Here is a 16574-nt window from a genome sequence, read left to right on the forward strand (position 1 = left end):
AAATTAATGCACAGAAATCTCTGGCATTCCTATATACTAATGATGAAAAATCTGAAAGTGAAATCAAGAAAACACTCCCATTTACCATTGCAACAAAAAGAATAAAATATCTAGGAATAAACCTACCTAAGGAGACAAAAGACCTGTATGCAGAAAATTATAAGACACTGATGAAAGAAATTAAAGATGATATAAATAGATGGAGAGATATACCATGTTCTTGGATTGGAAGAATCAACATTGTGAAAATGACTCTACTACCCAAAGCGATCTATAGATTCAATGCAATCCCTATCAAACTACCACTGGCATTTTTCACAGAACTAGAACAAAAAATTTCACAATTTGTATGGAAACACAAAAGACCCCGAATAGCCAAAGCAATCTTGAGAACGAAAGAAGGAACTGGAGGAATCAGGCTCCCTGACTTCAGACTATACTACAAAGCTACAGTCATCAAGACGGTATGGTACTGGCACAAAAACAGAAAGATAGATCAATGGAACAGGATAGAAAGCCCAGAGATAAACCCATGCACATATGGACACCTTATCTTTGATAAAGGTGGCAGTAATGTACAATGGAGAAAGGACAGCCTCTTCAATAAGTGGTGCTGGGAAAACTGGACAGGTACATGTAAAAGTATGAGATTAGATCACTCCCTAACACCATACACAAAAATAAGCTCAAAATGGATTAAAGACCTAAATGTAAGGCCAGAAACTATCAAACTCTTAGAGGAAAACATAGGCAGAACACTCTATGACATAAATCAAAGCAAGATCCTTTCTGACCCACCTCCTAGAGTAATGGAAATAAAAACAAAAATAAACAAATGGGACCTAATGAAACTTCAAAGCTTTTGCACAGCAAAGGAAACCATAAACAAGACCAAAAGACAACCCTCAGAATGGGAGAAAATATTTGCAAATGAAGCAACCGACTAAGGATTAATCTCCAAAATTTACAAGCAGCTCATGCAGCTCAATAACAAGAAAACAAACAACCCAATCCAAAAATGGGCAGAAGACCTAAATAGACATTTCTCCAAAGAAGATATACAGACTGCCAACAAACACATGAAAGAATGCTCAACATCATTAATCATTAGAGAAATGCAAATCAAAACTACAATGAGATATCATCTCACACCAGTCAGAATGGCCATCATCAAAAAATCTAGAAACAATAAATGCTGGAGAGGGTGTGGAGAAAAGGGAACCCTCTTGCACTGCTGGTGGGAATGTGAATTGGTTCAGCCACTATGGAGAACAGTATGGAGGTTCCTTAAAAAACTACAAATAGAACTACCATATGACCCAGCAATCCCACTACTGGGCATATACCCTGAGGAAACCAAAATTCAAAAAGAGTCATGTACCAAAATGTTCATTGCAGCTCTATTTACAATAGCCCGGAGATGGAAACAACCTAAGTGTCCATCATCGGATGAATGGATAAAGAAGATGTGGCACATATATACAATGGAATATTACTCAGCCATAAAAAGAAACGAAATTGAACTATTTGTAATGAGGTGGATAGACCTAGAGTCTGTCATACAGAGTGAAGTAAGTCAGAAAGAAAAAGACAAATACCGTATGCTAACACATATATATGGAATTTAAGAAAAAAATGTCATGAAGAACCTAGGGGTAAAGCAGGAATAAAGACGCAGACCTCTTAGAGAACGGACTTGAGGTTATGGGGAGGGGGAAGGGTGAGCTGTGACAGGGCGAGAGAGAGTCATGGGCATATACACACTAACAAACGCAGTAAGGTAGATAGCTAGTGGGAAGTAGTCGCATGGCACAGGGATATTGGCTCGGTGCTTTGTGACAGCCTGGAGGGGTGGGATGGGGAGGGTGTGAGGGAGGGAGACGCAACAGGGAAGACATATGGGAACATATGTTTATGTATGACTGATTCACTTTGTTATAAAGCAGAAACTAACACACCATTGTAAAGCAATTATACCCCAATAAAGATGTTAAAAAAAAACAAACAAAAAAAAAAAAAAACACTTCTTGTTAGGGATGTAAATAGAGTACATGCCCCTCCATCCTGGACTCACACTCTGTAGGCTGAATCTGTTCTAGTTAGCTCTCTACCTTCTCCTCTTCCCTAAATGGAGGCTGTCCCAGGGTGACTGTTCTCATTCTCCCACAGTCCTGGTTGGGGACACTGATGATACATTGGAAAGTTCTATTAAAATAACTAATAATAACCATGGCATCACTAGTCTAGAACTGAGTGTCTCATTTGCCTGTGGAGAGGCTGATGCATTTCAAGAACAACTAATTGAAAGATATGATGTCCTCTTTTTAGAGTGAAATGTGAATTTCTCATAGAAAGATAATTTATTTTAAAAATGAAAAAAGGTCAAGTGTTTTCCTTTGTGTCCTTTTTTTTTTTTTTTTTTTTTTTGCTTTAAGGAATTCAATATGGCTAAAATTCAAATGGAAAAACAAGTCCATGAGTGGCTTTGGGACAAGGGCTTCTATTTTATACCAATTAAATGAATTTCAAACATAAAATATATTACATTAGGATAAAATTCCGTGTCGGGAGTAGAATGGTAATACAAGTTCAAAGAGAAAAGAGAATAGTGTAAAATCCCCAGATGTAAAAGAAAAGCTTTCTTGTACATATTTAAAATAAAATGAATAGCAGTGGGTATCAAATTGCTCTGGTACTTAGGCCCTTAAACCCTAAAATTTATAATAGAAATGACATTGTTTGATTCTATTTAAACTTATGAAAACCTTTGGATGTTTATTTAGATATATGCAAAGGGTAATATAACTTTTCAAAGTTGTTTAGGGGTTCAAATGAAAAAGACTTGGAAGTCCCACTGTTCCCAGTAGTTGACTTGGAGTGGCCCGCAGTTAAGGTGGACCTGAGATAGGTCAAGGTTTGCAAACTCAAACATCACAGGTGCCAGGGAGGCTCACATAAATCATTGACACAGGTCTGGTGGGCACTGGACAAACTAAAGAGCTCATGTCCTGTCTAAAGGGGCAGCCATTACTCAGCTCCAATCAAGCAGTGTTGTGTTAGATTTTAAGCACTCTATTGGTAGATTTTTTTTTTAAACATATTCTGGATTTTTACAGGATATCTCTGAATTTTAAAATTTTGCCACAAAAAATTGTTAAAGTGCAATGAAGGTCAAATAAAACTCCCTGTTGGTCCACATCTGGCCTATGTATCGATTGTGAATTCCACTGTGGATGGAGTGGCAGGTGGACTGCTCCTTTGATTTGACCATATTGTATGATGGAAAGCATCTAGGGGGTGGAACTTGATTATTATCGTACCTTTTCTAAAAATAGAGGGGGCCAGTGTTAGAGACTGCTATTGTGGTCTTTTAAAGTATTTACTTCCTAAAGAGTTTAGTGAACTCTAAGGAATGCTAAACTCAGTCTATAAGTAAGTAAGTCATTCCATACATTCCGGAATGGAATGCATTTAGTACTTGTTATATATATATAGGACCCAGATCTACTTTAATTACGTCGCAAGAATTCATTTTATGCTTCCAGTGCTGTAACATCAACTGACTGCATTGCAGTGCTGGGGACATAATCTACCCTGGGAACTATTTGTAATCTGAAAGCCCCCTTTCAGTCCTAGCTCAAATGGGCATTTTATACAGTTGTTCCTTCCTCCTTCATGAAACTCTTCTCTCTAGTTTTCATGCTGACCATGCTACAGTGTCCTCTGTGGGACCCTCTTCTATTTACGCTTAAACGTAGGTATCATCTCAGATGTTCTTCTTGTTCCTTTTCCTTTCTCGTGTTTTCCCTTCTTCCCTCTCCCTCTCTCACTTCTTTTCTTCTCATCTCTTAGCTTCCACTCTTCCAGACTAAACTTATTCATCCCCATAGCTTCAAATGTAATCTCTGCATGATGCCTTTCAGACCATTACTTCCAACCCCGATCCCTCGCCAAAGATCCCAACCTGACTACTGAAGAGCCACCAGGCAGAATGATCAAATTATCCAAGTCTGAACTCATCAGTTTCCCCTTGAAAACAAATAAACAAGCAAATGCTCTATGTACGATCCCTCAGTCACCTAGGTGAGAAGCATGAGCCTTTGGTGACTGTCCTCTCAGTGTTTCCTCAGCATTCTTCTTGTCCTTTTTCTTTCCACTCACCAGATTTGAGGTCTAAACCTTATTCCCTGGGACCATGGTAAACACCTCTCAGCCTTTCTGATTTTGCTTCTAAATTTATTCTTCAGACTTCCCTAAGAGTTATTTTGCCTCAAAACCAGTGGGAACATGTTGTGCCTCTCCTCAAAAACCTCGATGGCTCACTGAGTTCTATAAAAATCCCATCCCTTAGCATGGCATCCGAAGAGCATTTTAATATTATGCAGGGTATCAGGAAGTCTTCTGCTCCCCCAAATGAATCTATCACTAAATGTATTCTGGAAGCCCCAAGTTAAATTAAGTGAAGTGGTTTTCTTTACTCTAGGACTTTTTAGAGCTGCTAAAATGCTCAAGTGAGTTGTGAATCTCTGCAGTTTCCCAAATATACTTGGTCAGGGGATCCTTTCACCAAGGATGTCTAGGAATATCCCAAGGAGGGTGCTTGCTGAAACCCAGTGGAGGAACTACAGTAACTTATTAACAATGTAGGTAAACTACTTTCTGGGCTTTTCTCCTGCTGCCTGGCTTTACTCACCCTCCCTCCCAGCCACACTGCATGCTTCTTCTCCCCAAGCAGGTCATGCACCTGCAGCCCTGGGCTTTGGCTAATTCTATTCCCTCAGTCTGCAATGCTTTTCTTCCACTCTTTACTTACTTAAGCTCTATATATCTTCAAGAATCAGCTGAGCAGGTTTTTAAAAACATTTCCTTGAATTCTCAATAATTAATAACTCTTTCCACTACTTATTTTACTCTTCTTTATGTCATGTTTATCTAATGTCTACTCCTCCAAGCAAACTCTAAGTTTCATTTTTCTTTCACTCATTCATGAAATGAATTCATTCATTCATTCTCCAACAACATCTACAAAAGGTTTACCAACTGCCAAGCACTGATCTGACATGGGAATATATATATAGTAGCATGCACTTTTGAATAACTATTTCAGTAGGTTCATCTGAGCACGGACACATCTTCTTGCATGTTTGTACATCTAGAAATGAAAAAGTTCACTGAACTTTTTCTAACAGTGACAGTTCAACATTTTTCTGAGGGAAAAAAGAAAAGAAAAAAGTTGCATATTTGATTTGAAAACAACTCTCCATTGGGGTCACAGGTTGAGTGGAGTTGAACGTATAGGAAGAGCCAATGAAATACTATATATATGATGGCACTTTGAAAACTGTAGAACTATATGAGGCCCATTATGTTGCCTTTGAAAGTTTCTGCTCCAAAGATACTCCATAAGAAATTCTCTTTGGTAGGTCAGAGGCAACACTCTCTCAGGGAGATCACTACCAGATTCTTATGACTCAGCAGTATCTTGGTGTTCTAGCAAGATTCCAGTGCAGAGAGAGTTACATCTGGTTAGAGTATTCCTTTTTCTTAAAAGCAAATTGTCAATTATTTTTAGGTTGTCTCATATTTGGTGCCAAGAACAAAATATCCTAGAATTCGGCTGGGATTAGGAATGGGTCATGAGAATTGGGATGTGGTACGGGTGACTGACTGTACTTTTGCAACTTCATGGGAAGAAGATACAAATTGTAGCATAGCGAGAGTGCCTACTTCCAAGGGGGTCTGTGGGTTCACATACCAGTTTTTAATGCAAATATCAAGTCATCAAACTCCTGCGACTCCTCATCGGCTATTAGTGACCCCTGGCCATATCCTCCAGAGGAAGGGAACGTGGCGCCATTCTGTGGGCTTGGCTTTAAGTCAGGGCTGGCCTGGCTGGCTTGTCGGAAGGATGCTCTCTCCCAGTCAGGTGGCACCTTTTTGGGTGGGGGTTGGGAGAAAAGGAAATCATAATATGAGTACATACATACTTACCCTGAAATCTGTATGAGCTATTTATCTCTGCATCTCATTACAAAGACTAAGTGAAAGGGCTGTTGAACTGTTTAGAATTGACCTTTAATTTTACCTTTGTTCCTTAGAAAAGTATGTCTCTCCATGAGACAGTCTAATCTGCCGATGCTAAACAATTTCTCTACGAGGATTACTTGTAGATTTCTAAGCTGTCATGCGTGGAAGAAGAGAATTATTTTTTAACCCAATCAATACGTTAAATTTTTTCATAGAATATGTGCAAACAAAGCTGTTAAAAATATCAGAACTGGAGAACCCTCCTAAATCTTTAAGATACAACATATAATTTTAAGTATAGTAGCTATCTATGAGGATATACTGAATTGAAAAGAAAAGCTCTTTGGTAGAATGCTAAAGTCCTCCTTTTTAAAAATTAAATGATTAAAAAGATAGTTCTATCTTGAAATGAGTAAATGTATTTGCTTCCCTTGTGGTTACTGGTAAACACCCCTTAATCTTTCCTTTCCTAATGCTTTCCCTTCTCTGCGTGGCTTTCTGGAATGTCTCTGACAGTGCCTCATTGACAGCTGGATCAAGGCCAATTCTAAGCCGCTGAGGAATGCAGAGCACACTTTAGGGTATGCCACTGCGCTCCACCCCCAGTGAACATTTAAGTAGTGGCTCAGGCCAGGAACTGAACTGTCACAGCTGCTGCCTCCCAATATAAGGTTCTCCGAGACACTGCGGGGATGCCTCGCACTGAGAAAAATGATTTGAGTGCTGGAGAAATAAATTTGAGAGAACATGAAACCTTAAAGGATTTCACGAAGAAGTGGAACATCTGGACTACCACTGTTCAACACAGTGATGGTTCAATGCAGTTCAGTATAGCACTGTGATGCCACAAATGTTTTAGACATTTGTTCTCCATTATGGTAGCTACCAGATATATGTGGCTATGGAACACTAGAATGTGGCCAGGGTGACTGATGAAGTGAATTTTTTTTTTTTTTTTTTTTTTCCGGTATGTGGGCCTCTCACTGTCGTGGCCTCTACCGTTACGGAGCACAGACTCCGGACGCGCAGGCTCAGCGGCCATGGCTCACAGGCCCAGCCGCTCCGTGGCATGTGGGATCTTCCCGGACCGGGGCACGAACCCGTGTCCCCTGCATCGGCAGGCGGACTCTCAACCACTGCGCCACCAGGGAAGCCCTGATGAAGTGAATTTTTATTGTTATTTAATTGTGGCTAGTTTAAATTTAAACAGACATACATGGCTAATGGCTAATGTATAGTCTCGATCTAGACAAATGCTAAACTGGGTAGCCAAGTAAAGAGACAAAAACCATTATTTTAAAGATTTACTCCCACACTGCTGATCTTAAAAATATCTGTTTCTATTGTTATCACCTGGGATGTGAAAATAATTCAGTTTTAAGAGCTTATGGGATATAGAAATGGTACTAGATTGCTGAACCCTTTAGGGTACTAATCACATATCAAGATTTTTAAATATGGTACTTTATTTGTGATCACTTACCTTAATTTTCGCCTGACATGAATAAAGTTACTTTCTAAATTAACACGGAAGACCAAAAAAAATATCACTGAGCAGGTAGATTATCTATTTACCTACTTAACTATGTATAAACTGTTTTCTTTTCAGACATATGCACTTTGATTTCCTGCCATTTTTCAGGATGCAAACACAAATACTGTTCCCCTTGGCTCCTTCATACAGAGACACTAACATGGGCTGTGTAAGGAATGGTAGGCAAGCACAACTCAGGCACTGCAGAAATTGTCAGGGACCTGTTTACCATCTCTTCCTGGACAAATGTCTTCAGGTATGTTTCAAAATACAAGCAGTGGTACCAATGCTATGGGTGGCACTACTGAGAGGTTGGTGGCAATGTGATTTAGACACAAGAACCCAAAATGACGTGGAGGGAGAACATTGGGAGGTTTATTTGTTTGTTGGGATTGAAGTAGTGGATTGGCATGAGTAAAGGAAGAGAGAGAGCTGTGAAAATATTTTCAGGAAGAAACAGTATTTGAAAAACCATTTCTGAAGCAGATTCAGTCACTGCCGTAACCAATTAGGAAGCTTTTGAAGAAAGAGCTCTGATTTCCCGGTACAAACTGCAGGTTAATAGAGCTCACAAAGCAAGGAGGAAAAAGAATTAGATAACAGACATGATACCATGGTGAGCACAGCAAATACCAGAGATCAGAGAATGTCAGTAGGAAAAGGATTTAAAAGTTACATGGCACCATTTAACTTGTACTCCATAAAATGGAAAGGTTGTATATCAAAGAGTGAGAGAGAGAAACAGAGAAGGAGAAAGGGCAAGGGCAGGCACCTCCTCCATAGCGCTGATCAGATTCTGGGTAGACTTGCTGATCTCCCCTCCAACAGGAGGCATTCCACTCCCGGGTGTGAAGAAGGCTGTGCTGGGTCCCGGGTGCCCATTCATTTCCACTGTGTAACTGGCCTTCATAGGGCAACACGTCTGGTTGTGCAGAATGAAATAAACCACAAAAACGTACAGTCCCTGCAAAAGAAGAGAACACTAGCATATTAAAGGAAGTCCTGCTACCATAGCTAAAGAATAAACATGATTGTAAGCATAGCTGATTTTCTACAAGTGTTCTCCAAATGCTACCCAAAGCTGGGAATGACAGAACATGTTCGAAGTCTACCAACAGGCCCCTGTAAATTTCTGAATGTCACAAAAGTTCTTCAGTGTCATTTGAGAAAACTGCTCTCTCATTTAGAAGTCTTTTTTTTTTTTTCTTGGTTAGAACATCAGTAACTGAATCCAGCTCTACGAATACATGAAAACAGAATTGCAGAAGTATATCTGATTAGCTGTGTACATTTTGTTTTAGAGGGCAAACCTCTTGCCTTCTGAAAAATTACTATCTTTTCCCACCTATCTCACTTAATCTCATTTTTTTTCCTTAGCAAAATGGGGAGTAATGCTCCAGCCACCTTGGCGACTCAGGGAAGGGCAGCACTAATTAAGCCTTATAATTCTGTTTAAATATCTCACCTACTTATCTCAGTTGGAAATAAAATCGCTGGGTAGGGACTCAGTATGGATTGCTTAATATTTAGCATGCCTTGCTTCTCAGTAAACGTTACACGAGAATGACAAAGCTATCTTGTGCATTCTTAAACATCTGCAGGCCCTTTAAATTCTTTTGCAATCTAGTCAAACTCTTGACAATTGCTCTGCTTCCGTCACAGAGAGCAACTCACATTTTATAGTTGTGTTCCAGACACTGCCTACACTGGCTTTCCTTCGTGATTTCTACAAGGGATCTACTGTATACTTCTAATGGTGCTTCTACAAAGCTTGGTAATTTTGACCTTTACACTCAGCCAATAAAATATGTTAAATTGTGACTTTTGTGTCTGTTAATCCTGGTGTTTAAGTTTTGGAAGCAAATAAGAATCTCCTTAATTACTAAAATTTTTAAATTAATCCACAAAAATGAAAGCAAGACACTCAGCTTGTTAAAGAAAAAAAGGAGTTAATGTCAAGATCTTCATAAAACACAAATAAGTATGGTCATTTTTTTTTAAGTTTGCATTCTCCCATATCTCCTAATATTTCTGGCAGTGTAGAAGCAGTAAAGCAAACAATATTGTGGGCTTAAAACTTGTATCTGCTGGTATAAATAGTAAAAAGTCTATTAGAAAATCCTCAAGGCACAAGAATTACAGCTAACTTTTAATGTAAAATGAAATTAGAGGACAGTCTGCAAGGTAGGAATGCTAGCATTTGATCTCTGTTGCCATTTCTGGAATATTGTTATAAATTAGGCCTTTCTCCTCTTTCTACTGGAATGACCCCTTCCTGAGTTGGCTTCCAGTCTATGTAATTAACAAATATGTTTTAAAATCAGTGGTTTACCTGCTAAAAATATTTTAAAATGTAACCATTTACATTTAAAATGTAACCATGATATAAAATTAGTAACAGAAACATTCATTTCCTTTTGAATTGGGCTCGTTTTGGTTTTTTGGAAACAACATTAATATTCTAAATTATGTAGGGTAAGTGAATTACTTTCACATGCAAATGATGTCATGTACATTAGCAGAAACAAATCTTCCTGAAAACATACACATCCAAAATTTTTCTTGTACAAGTAATTTTTCACATGGGTATGACCTAATTATATTGGCCACAGACAAAACAGGAAAAAAATTACACTGTCAGCCTTAAAAACTGTGAGAATGTCACCGATTTATTTCAGGATTTCTCTTAGCGTTACTAAGTGATAGGGTAAAAGCTGGATCAGGAAAAAAAAAAAAGTCCTAAAAATCCATCTCCAAGGATCCATTTGTTAAAACAGCACTTCTCTCTTGTTTGTTTTTATATCTAGTCTTTTGTGTTTCAGAGAAGGAACTGTCTGCTGAAAACAACTTGCATGTGAAAACTGCATGTTTTTTTTTTCCTTAAAAGCGTATTTACATATACAGTAAATATTCTGAATCTTTTAGATGTGTGCCAGGAAACATAAACACTGTTAAAATGGAAAGAAAAGAATGTTTAAACGCAGATTGTATGACATTTGCCTGTGCCCAGCCCAGGCTGGGCGAATATAGAAAAAGGACCTTCATTATCCAAAGTACTCAGCTGTGGAGGTTTCTGACCTCACAGTAAAAACAAGTCCCTACTCCAAACGCTGTATGTTAAATCTCAGGCTCTCCTTTGTATGATGTTCCGTGAAAGAATTTTAAGAGAGAATCTAGAATCTCAATTATTCAATCCAATCTGCAGACCACCCCTATGTGCACTGCCAGATAATGAGATGCAAGGATAGAACATTGGCTGCTACTCCCAAGTTGCTCTCAAAGACAACAATATCCTACAAAATAATAGGTTAACTGTTCCAGAAGCAGGATGTATATAATTCATCTGTCCTTCCTTTTCCTTATTTAGTGAAAGCTTACAGAGAAGGAAATTCTTTCTGTGCATTGCTGTTTTGATTATTTTGTTGGGTCTCCTACTTACAATGATGAAAAATGCTTTCAAAAGTCTTTAGTTAGATTGTATCTGGATTGGCCAACCTTGGATTCCTTTTGATTCAGGAATTTAAACTTATTAGCAGAGACACAAACGAGACCAAAATGATCTAAAGGAGTTAATAAATACTCTTAACATCTGAAGGAGCCAATAAGTACAGAAGATTTTGGCTGCCTATCTCAAAAATTTATGTTGGTTCCATATGAGGTGCGAAAGAATCAACATTGCCATTTGCCAAATTTACCCGAGAAGTGATGGCAGAGGAGAAGTGGGTAAAATGGGAAGTTGATTAAGCTGCCTATCTCTGAAGGAAGTGAAGTCTCAGGGCTTCATACTGATCTGAGTATCCCCTCTGAGGACTAAGATACAGCCCTTAAGTAAGAATAGTTAAGCTTCTCAGGACTTGTAAAAAGATCTCAGAGGAGGGTTAAAGCAGGTATCAAACTGTAACTAAAGGCACAGTCTTAGGCAGCAGTCTTTTTTGTCTCTGCCTCTCCCATCCCATAATTTCTTTAGGTTACAGAAAAGTGGTTAAACTATCAAATGCACTAAATGAACCCATTTAACAGCTGCCCAGGCTCATTCCTTTAATTTTATGTCTCTAAATAAAGTGAAATATTAGTTCATTATTTTGTCTGCATTCTGAATGCTGGCCTGCATGCACAGCCAGTTGGAGCTAGTGTGACAGAACAGTGAGCATGGACACACCCACACAGCAAGAGCTCTCAGCAATCCTGACCTGATGTGTTCAGCAACCTGACATATTGACTCCACATGGCCTCTATCTCTAATATTTATTTTAGATTCTGGCAAAGAGTTATTATATGTGATAAAAATATGCTGGTGATAGTGTCTCACTAGCCATTAAAACACAAAGAATTGAATCAGTCTAGATATTAAAATGTATCCGATAAAAAGCGCTGAAAACCATTTGCACCAGCTTGGTTATGTGAATCTCTTTGATGTTTGGATTCCACACAAGTTAAACGAAAAAAACCTTCTTGACCATATTTCCACATACGATTCTGTACTGAAACGTAATGAAAACATTCCGTTTTTAAAACAAATTGTGATGGGCGATGACAAGTGGATACTGTACGGCAATGTGGAACGGAAGAGCCTGTGGGGCAAGGGAAGTGAACCACCACCAACCACACCAAAGGCTGTTCTTCATCCAAAGAAGGTGATGTTGTGTATATGGTGGGATTGGAAGGGAGTCCTCTATTATGAGCTCCTTCCGGAAGACCAAATGATTAATTCCAAAAAGTACCACTCCCAATTAGACCAACTGAAAGCGGCACCTGACGAAAAGCGTCCAGAATTAGTTAACAGAAAACGCATAATCTTCCAACAGGATAACGCAAGACCACATGTTTCTTTGATGACCAGGCAAAAACTGTTACAGCTTGGCTGGGAAGTTCTGATTCATCTGCGTATTCACCAGACATTGCACCTTCGGATTTCCATTTATTTCGGTCTTTACAAAATTCCCTTAAAGGAAAAAATTTCCATTCCTTGGAAGACTGTAAAAGGCACCTGGAACAGTTCTTTGCTCAAAAAGATAAAAAGTTTTGGGAGGATGGAATTATGAAGTTGCCTAAAAAATGGCGGAAGGTAGTAGAACAAAAGAGTGCATACATTGTTCAATAAAGTTCTTGGTGAAAATGAAAAATGTGTCTTTTATTTTTACTTAAAAAAACCAAAGGCACTTTTTGGCCCACCCAATATATTATAGCAACTATAATATGGTCACATTATTTAAATTTTATTTATAATTAGGCATCCAATCATATTTAGTATGTCTATAAAGATGCCTGAAATGATGTTCACTTAATGTTGTTATTTTTACTTTAAAATAGTCAATAGTCTTTGAGACAAAATGACATACATATGTATAAAGTAGGAATGATTTGTTAAATGATCTTGTATATTTAATGACCTACTCTTTCTGGTGTTCTCCACTAATTTCCGTATAATTGGATTTCTCTTATATCATTTCCCTTTCCCTTCAACCTGCATAAGTTCTCTTTAGGATTTCTTAAAGCTCAGATTTTTTGAAAATAATTCTTTCAGCTTTTGCCTGAAAATGTCTTTACTGCACCTTCCTGTTAGAGGGATATTTTCACTGGATATAGATTTCTAGGTTAACAGGTTTTGTTTTCTCATTTGTTACAGGACTTTAAAGATGTCATTCCATTGTCTTCTGGTTTCCAGAGTTTCTGATGAGAATGGTATAATTTTTATCATTATTTTCTTGAATACAATGTTCCCTTCACATCCCCAAACTGCCCTCATGATTTCCTACTCAGATTTTCAAGAGTTTGACTATGATATGCCTAGGCATATTTTTCTTTGCTTGGGATTCTCTAAGCTGTTTGGATCTGTGGTTTGTACTAACAAATTTGGAAAATTCCTGGCCATCATTATAGTCACCTAATAGTTATGAGGATTACTTATGGATGAAGTTTGAAGTGACTTTAAAAGTTTTTAATCTTTTTATTATTTGTTTCAATTCTTTATAATAAATATTTATCATTTTTCCAAAACTAATAATGATTAAAAAAAAGTCTAAGCAAATTTGTCAGTATTATTAGTAATAAAGGGAACATGGACACAGGGACCGTTTATTAATGCTGCTTTTCTTTTCTATGTTTTTAAAACTTTGAAGCACAAAGATATTAAAATAATAGGAATATTGTTTTTGGATACCCAGGGAAAATGTGCAATTTCAAAATCTCCAGGTATATGTTAATTCTGTTATGAAAAATAGTTAAGAAATAGGCAGTGTAATCCTACAAATGGCCTAATCAAAACCACCTATCTTTTGGATAGCCTAAGAAAGAGCACAAAACAATGTAGGATAAAGGACTTAGAGGAATGAAATCTTCATTAAAATTAGGCTTTTTTTTTCAACTCAAAAATTACAAATTTGGGATTACAAAAAGAATATCTTTCATTAAATTGTAACCTCCTAGAAAGCAAGAGATTATGTCCAGTTAGCTCACAGTTGTATTTTTTAGTTTATAGCATGGTCCCTGGCACACAGGAGGAGCTTAAGAAATATTTGTTAAATAAGAAATTCTGGTGTTTAAGTTTCATCAGTGGGAGAGAGTACGATGGAGTGGGGACAGGCAAGTGTTCGTTTTAGTCCTCTAATTTTCTCACTATAGTTAGGTAATTTGGTAGTTGCTCAATAAAATTTTGTTTTGGCTCAGTCTTTGTGTCTTATACATTACATGTGCCAAGACTCTCTTATGGGAGAGTGAAGCATCCACTCTTGGCTGGGTCTCTGCTCTTCTGGGTCTGTGACCCTCTGGTGGTAGGCTTGTTTGGTGCTGAATCCCCAGGTGACTTCCTGGCTGTCTCTGCCTTCTCTGCTGGGACTGGGTTTGCATAATGCTGCTGCTTTTTTCTTGTGACTACTTCTCCTTACAGGGCTTCACAGCTTCTGCTTTTGTTCTCCCTTGGTAGACACCCCTGTGAAGTCTCTGTGATTTCTTGTTTTTGGCTTCACACAGCTCTTGGGCTGCTGACCTACTGCTGTTTTGCATCACCAGTGACTAAGCAGCAAAGACTGGATGTCATGCCAATGACAGAATTGAAAAGACAAATGCAGTATATGCATTTGTACATTTTTTTCAGGTGTGAGAAAAGGAGGAATTTCATTTCTCATCGCTTCATATTTTTTGAACTGCTCTTATTTTTCACAGTTTAAGTTGCTTTTGTTAATGTTCTTATTTACAGTAAGAATCTTCAATCTAACATGTGCATTAAATATACAGAGAAAGGAAACAAGTGAGTCATCTTGATGGCCATTGGTTATCAGTGCAATTGTAACATTTAGAACTCTCTGGGAACAATTATCACCCAACTGCTCTTAAAAATATTTGGATGGGATCAGTAATTACCTAGTGTTCACCATGGGTTATGTCAAGTTCTTCTAAAATTTCTTATTAACTTAAGGGACACGATTTATTCAGAACAAGGAGAGTCAACAGAAGTTCAGTTAACTTAGTCTGCTGGCTTCAGACATGTCTGTGACTGAAATATCTGGGTAGCAGGGCTTCACTTTCAAGGTTGGGGCTTCGAAAGATGTCTATTCTAAATATTGTTAAGTCCTAGGAGCAACAATTCTATGTGTTCTTTTTATCATAAATATCCAGAGCATAGACAAGATATTTTTTCTTTTATACAACTGAAGTTTCTATCTGCAATTTAAGAACATATTTCTGTGTGTGTCACTTATGGACAGGAGAAACATTTGGTCAGTCTTTTTTGAGATTAATACTCATGAATCAAGAGACAATTATTAGGTTATGCCTCAGCAATTTCATCTCCAGATGGTATGGTCCCTTTTCCTTCAGCTTTTCTTCTTGAAACTTGTTCTACAGGACTTCATCACAGAGACTCTCAATGTTCTTTATGCTTCTGTTAAGTTTCAAAGCATGGAGTGCTAATCAATCATGACACTACTTATCAGGAGCCAGACTATTTTTGACAAGATAGAAGGAACTGAAAATTAAGGTTTTTTTTTTTTTTTTTAAGTTACAACAACACAAACCTCTGATCCCACCAACACCCTGCTTTGAGAGTTCCTAGATAAGAAAATTTTCAGAAGTACAAATTGAGTTGGTGGTAGGATTGAGGGGCAGAGAAGGCTGGAAGTGGTCATGACAGTACTGGGATGGAACTAAATAATGGAGAAGAGGTTTGGAATCTGAGGATAATTTTTTTTAAAGGTTTTAATAAAAAGTGGAGAAGAGATTCAAGTTGGATTAAGCTTTGAATGTGAAAAATGTGTTTAACTTAAATGACAAAAATGCCAAATTGTACCATGACTATTTATTTAAATATTGTTATATTTATAAGTACTTAAAAAATAATTTGAACCATTTTTGGTTTACTCTGAGAAATCTCTGCCACAGGCACTGGAAATACCTAGAGTCTGCAGAATAATATTAATAATAATAATAACAATGACAATAATAAAATAAAGTGAGCTGTTTCCTTGTCCTCTGGGGTGGTTTTCCTATGCAGAAGAGATTATTCAAAAGTTTACTATTTATTTTGTCTAACAGTAAAAAGTCTGCAGCGTGTCCAACAAACTATGGTGATGGGTCAAATCGGCCCACTGCCAATTTGTACACTTATAGCAAATCACCAAGATGTACACTTTAAATATCTTACAATTTCATTTGTCAATTATACCTCAATAAAGCTGAAAAAAAACCCCATAATAATAAAAAGGACAAACTACTGATACACATAACAATATGAATGAATCTCAAAGTCAGTATGCTGGGTAAAAAAAAGCCAAACATAGGGCTTCCCTGGTGGCGCAGTGGTTGAGAGTCCGCCTGCCGATGCAGGGGACACGGGTTTGTGCCCCGGTCCGGGAAGATCCCACATGCCGCGGAGCGGCTGTGCCCGTAAGCCATGGCCGCTGGGCCTGCTCGTCCGGAGCCTGTACTCTGCAACGGGAGAGGCCACAACAGGGAGAGGCCCGCGTACGGGGGGGGAAAAAAAAAAAAAAAAAAAAAAAGCCAGACATAAAGGAGTACC

At 38.0% G+C, this 16574-nt stretch overlaps 1 protein-coding gene across 1 annotated transcript in view; it reads right to left on the minus strand.

Moving 5' to 3' along the window:
- ADGRV1 (adhesion G protein-coupled receptor V1) overlaps positions 1 to 16574 on the minus strand; it is a 543050-nt gene that overhangs the window by 19376 nt on the left and 507100 nt on the right. Inside the window, exons 87-88 of the mRNA XM_027100633.1 lie at positions 8334 to 8525; positions 5756 to 5933 (exon numbers count right to left, since the gene is read on the minus strand). Coding sequence (XP_026956434.1) covers positions 5756 to 5933; positions 8334 to 8525 — 370 coding nt within the window. The remainder of the gene's footprint in view (positions 1 to 5755; positions 5934 to 8333; positions 8526 to 16574) is intronic.

This window comes from Aethalodelphis obliquidens, unplaced genomic scaffold (assembly GCF_003676395.1).
Source record: "Aethalodelphis obliquidens isolate GAN/ISIS:26980383/991018 unplaced genomic scaffold, ASM367639v1 scaffold4, whole genome shotgun sequence".
Lineage (NCBI taxonomy): Eukaryota > Metazoa > Chordata > Mammalia > Artiodactyla > Delphinidae > Aethalodelphis > Aethalodelphis obliquidens.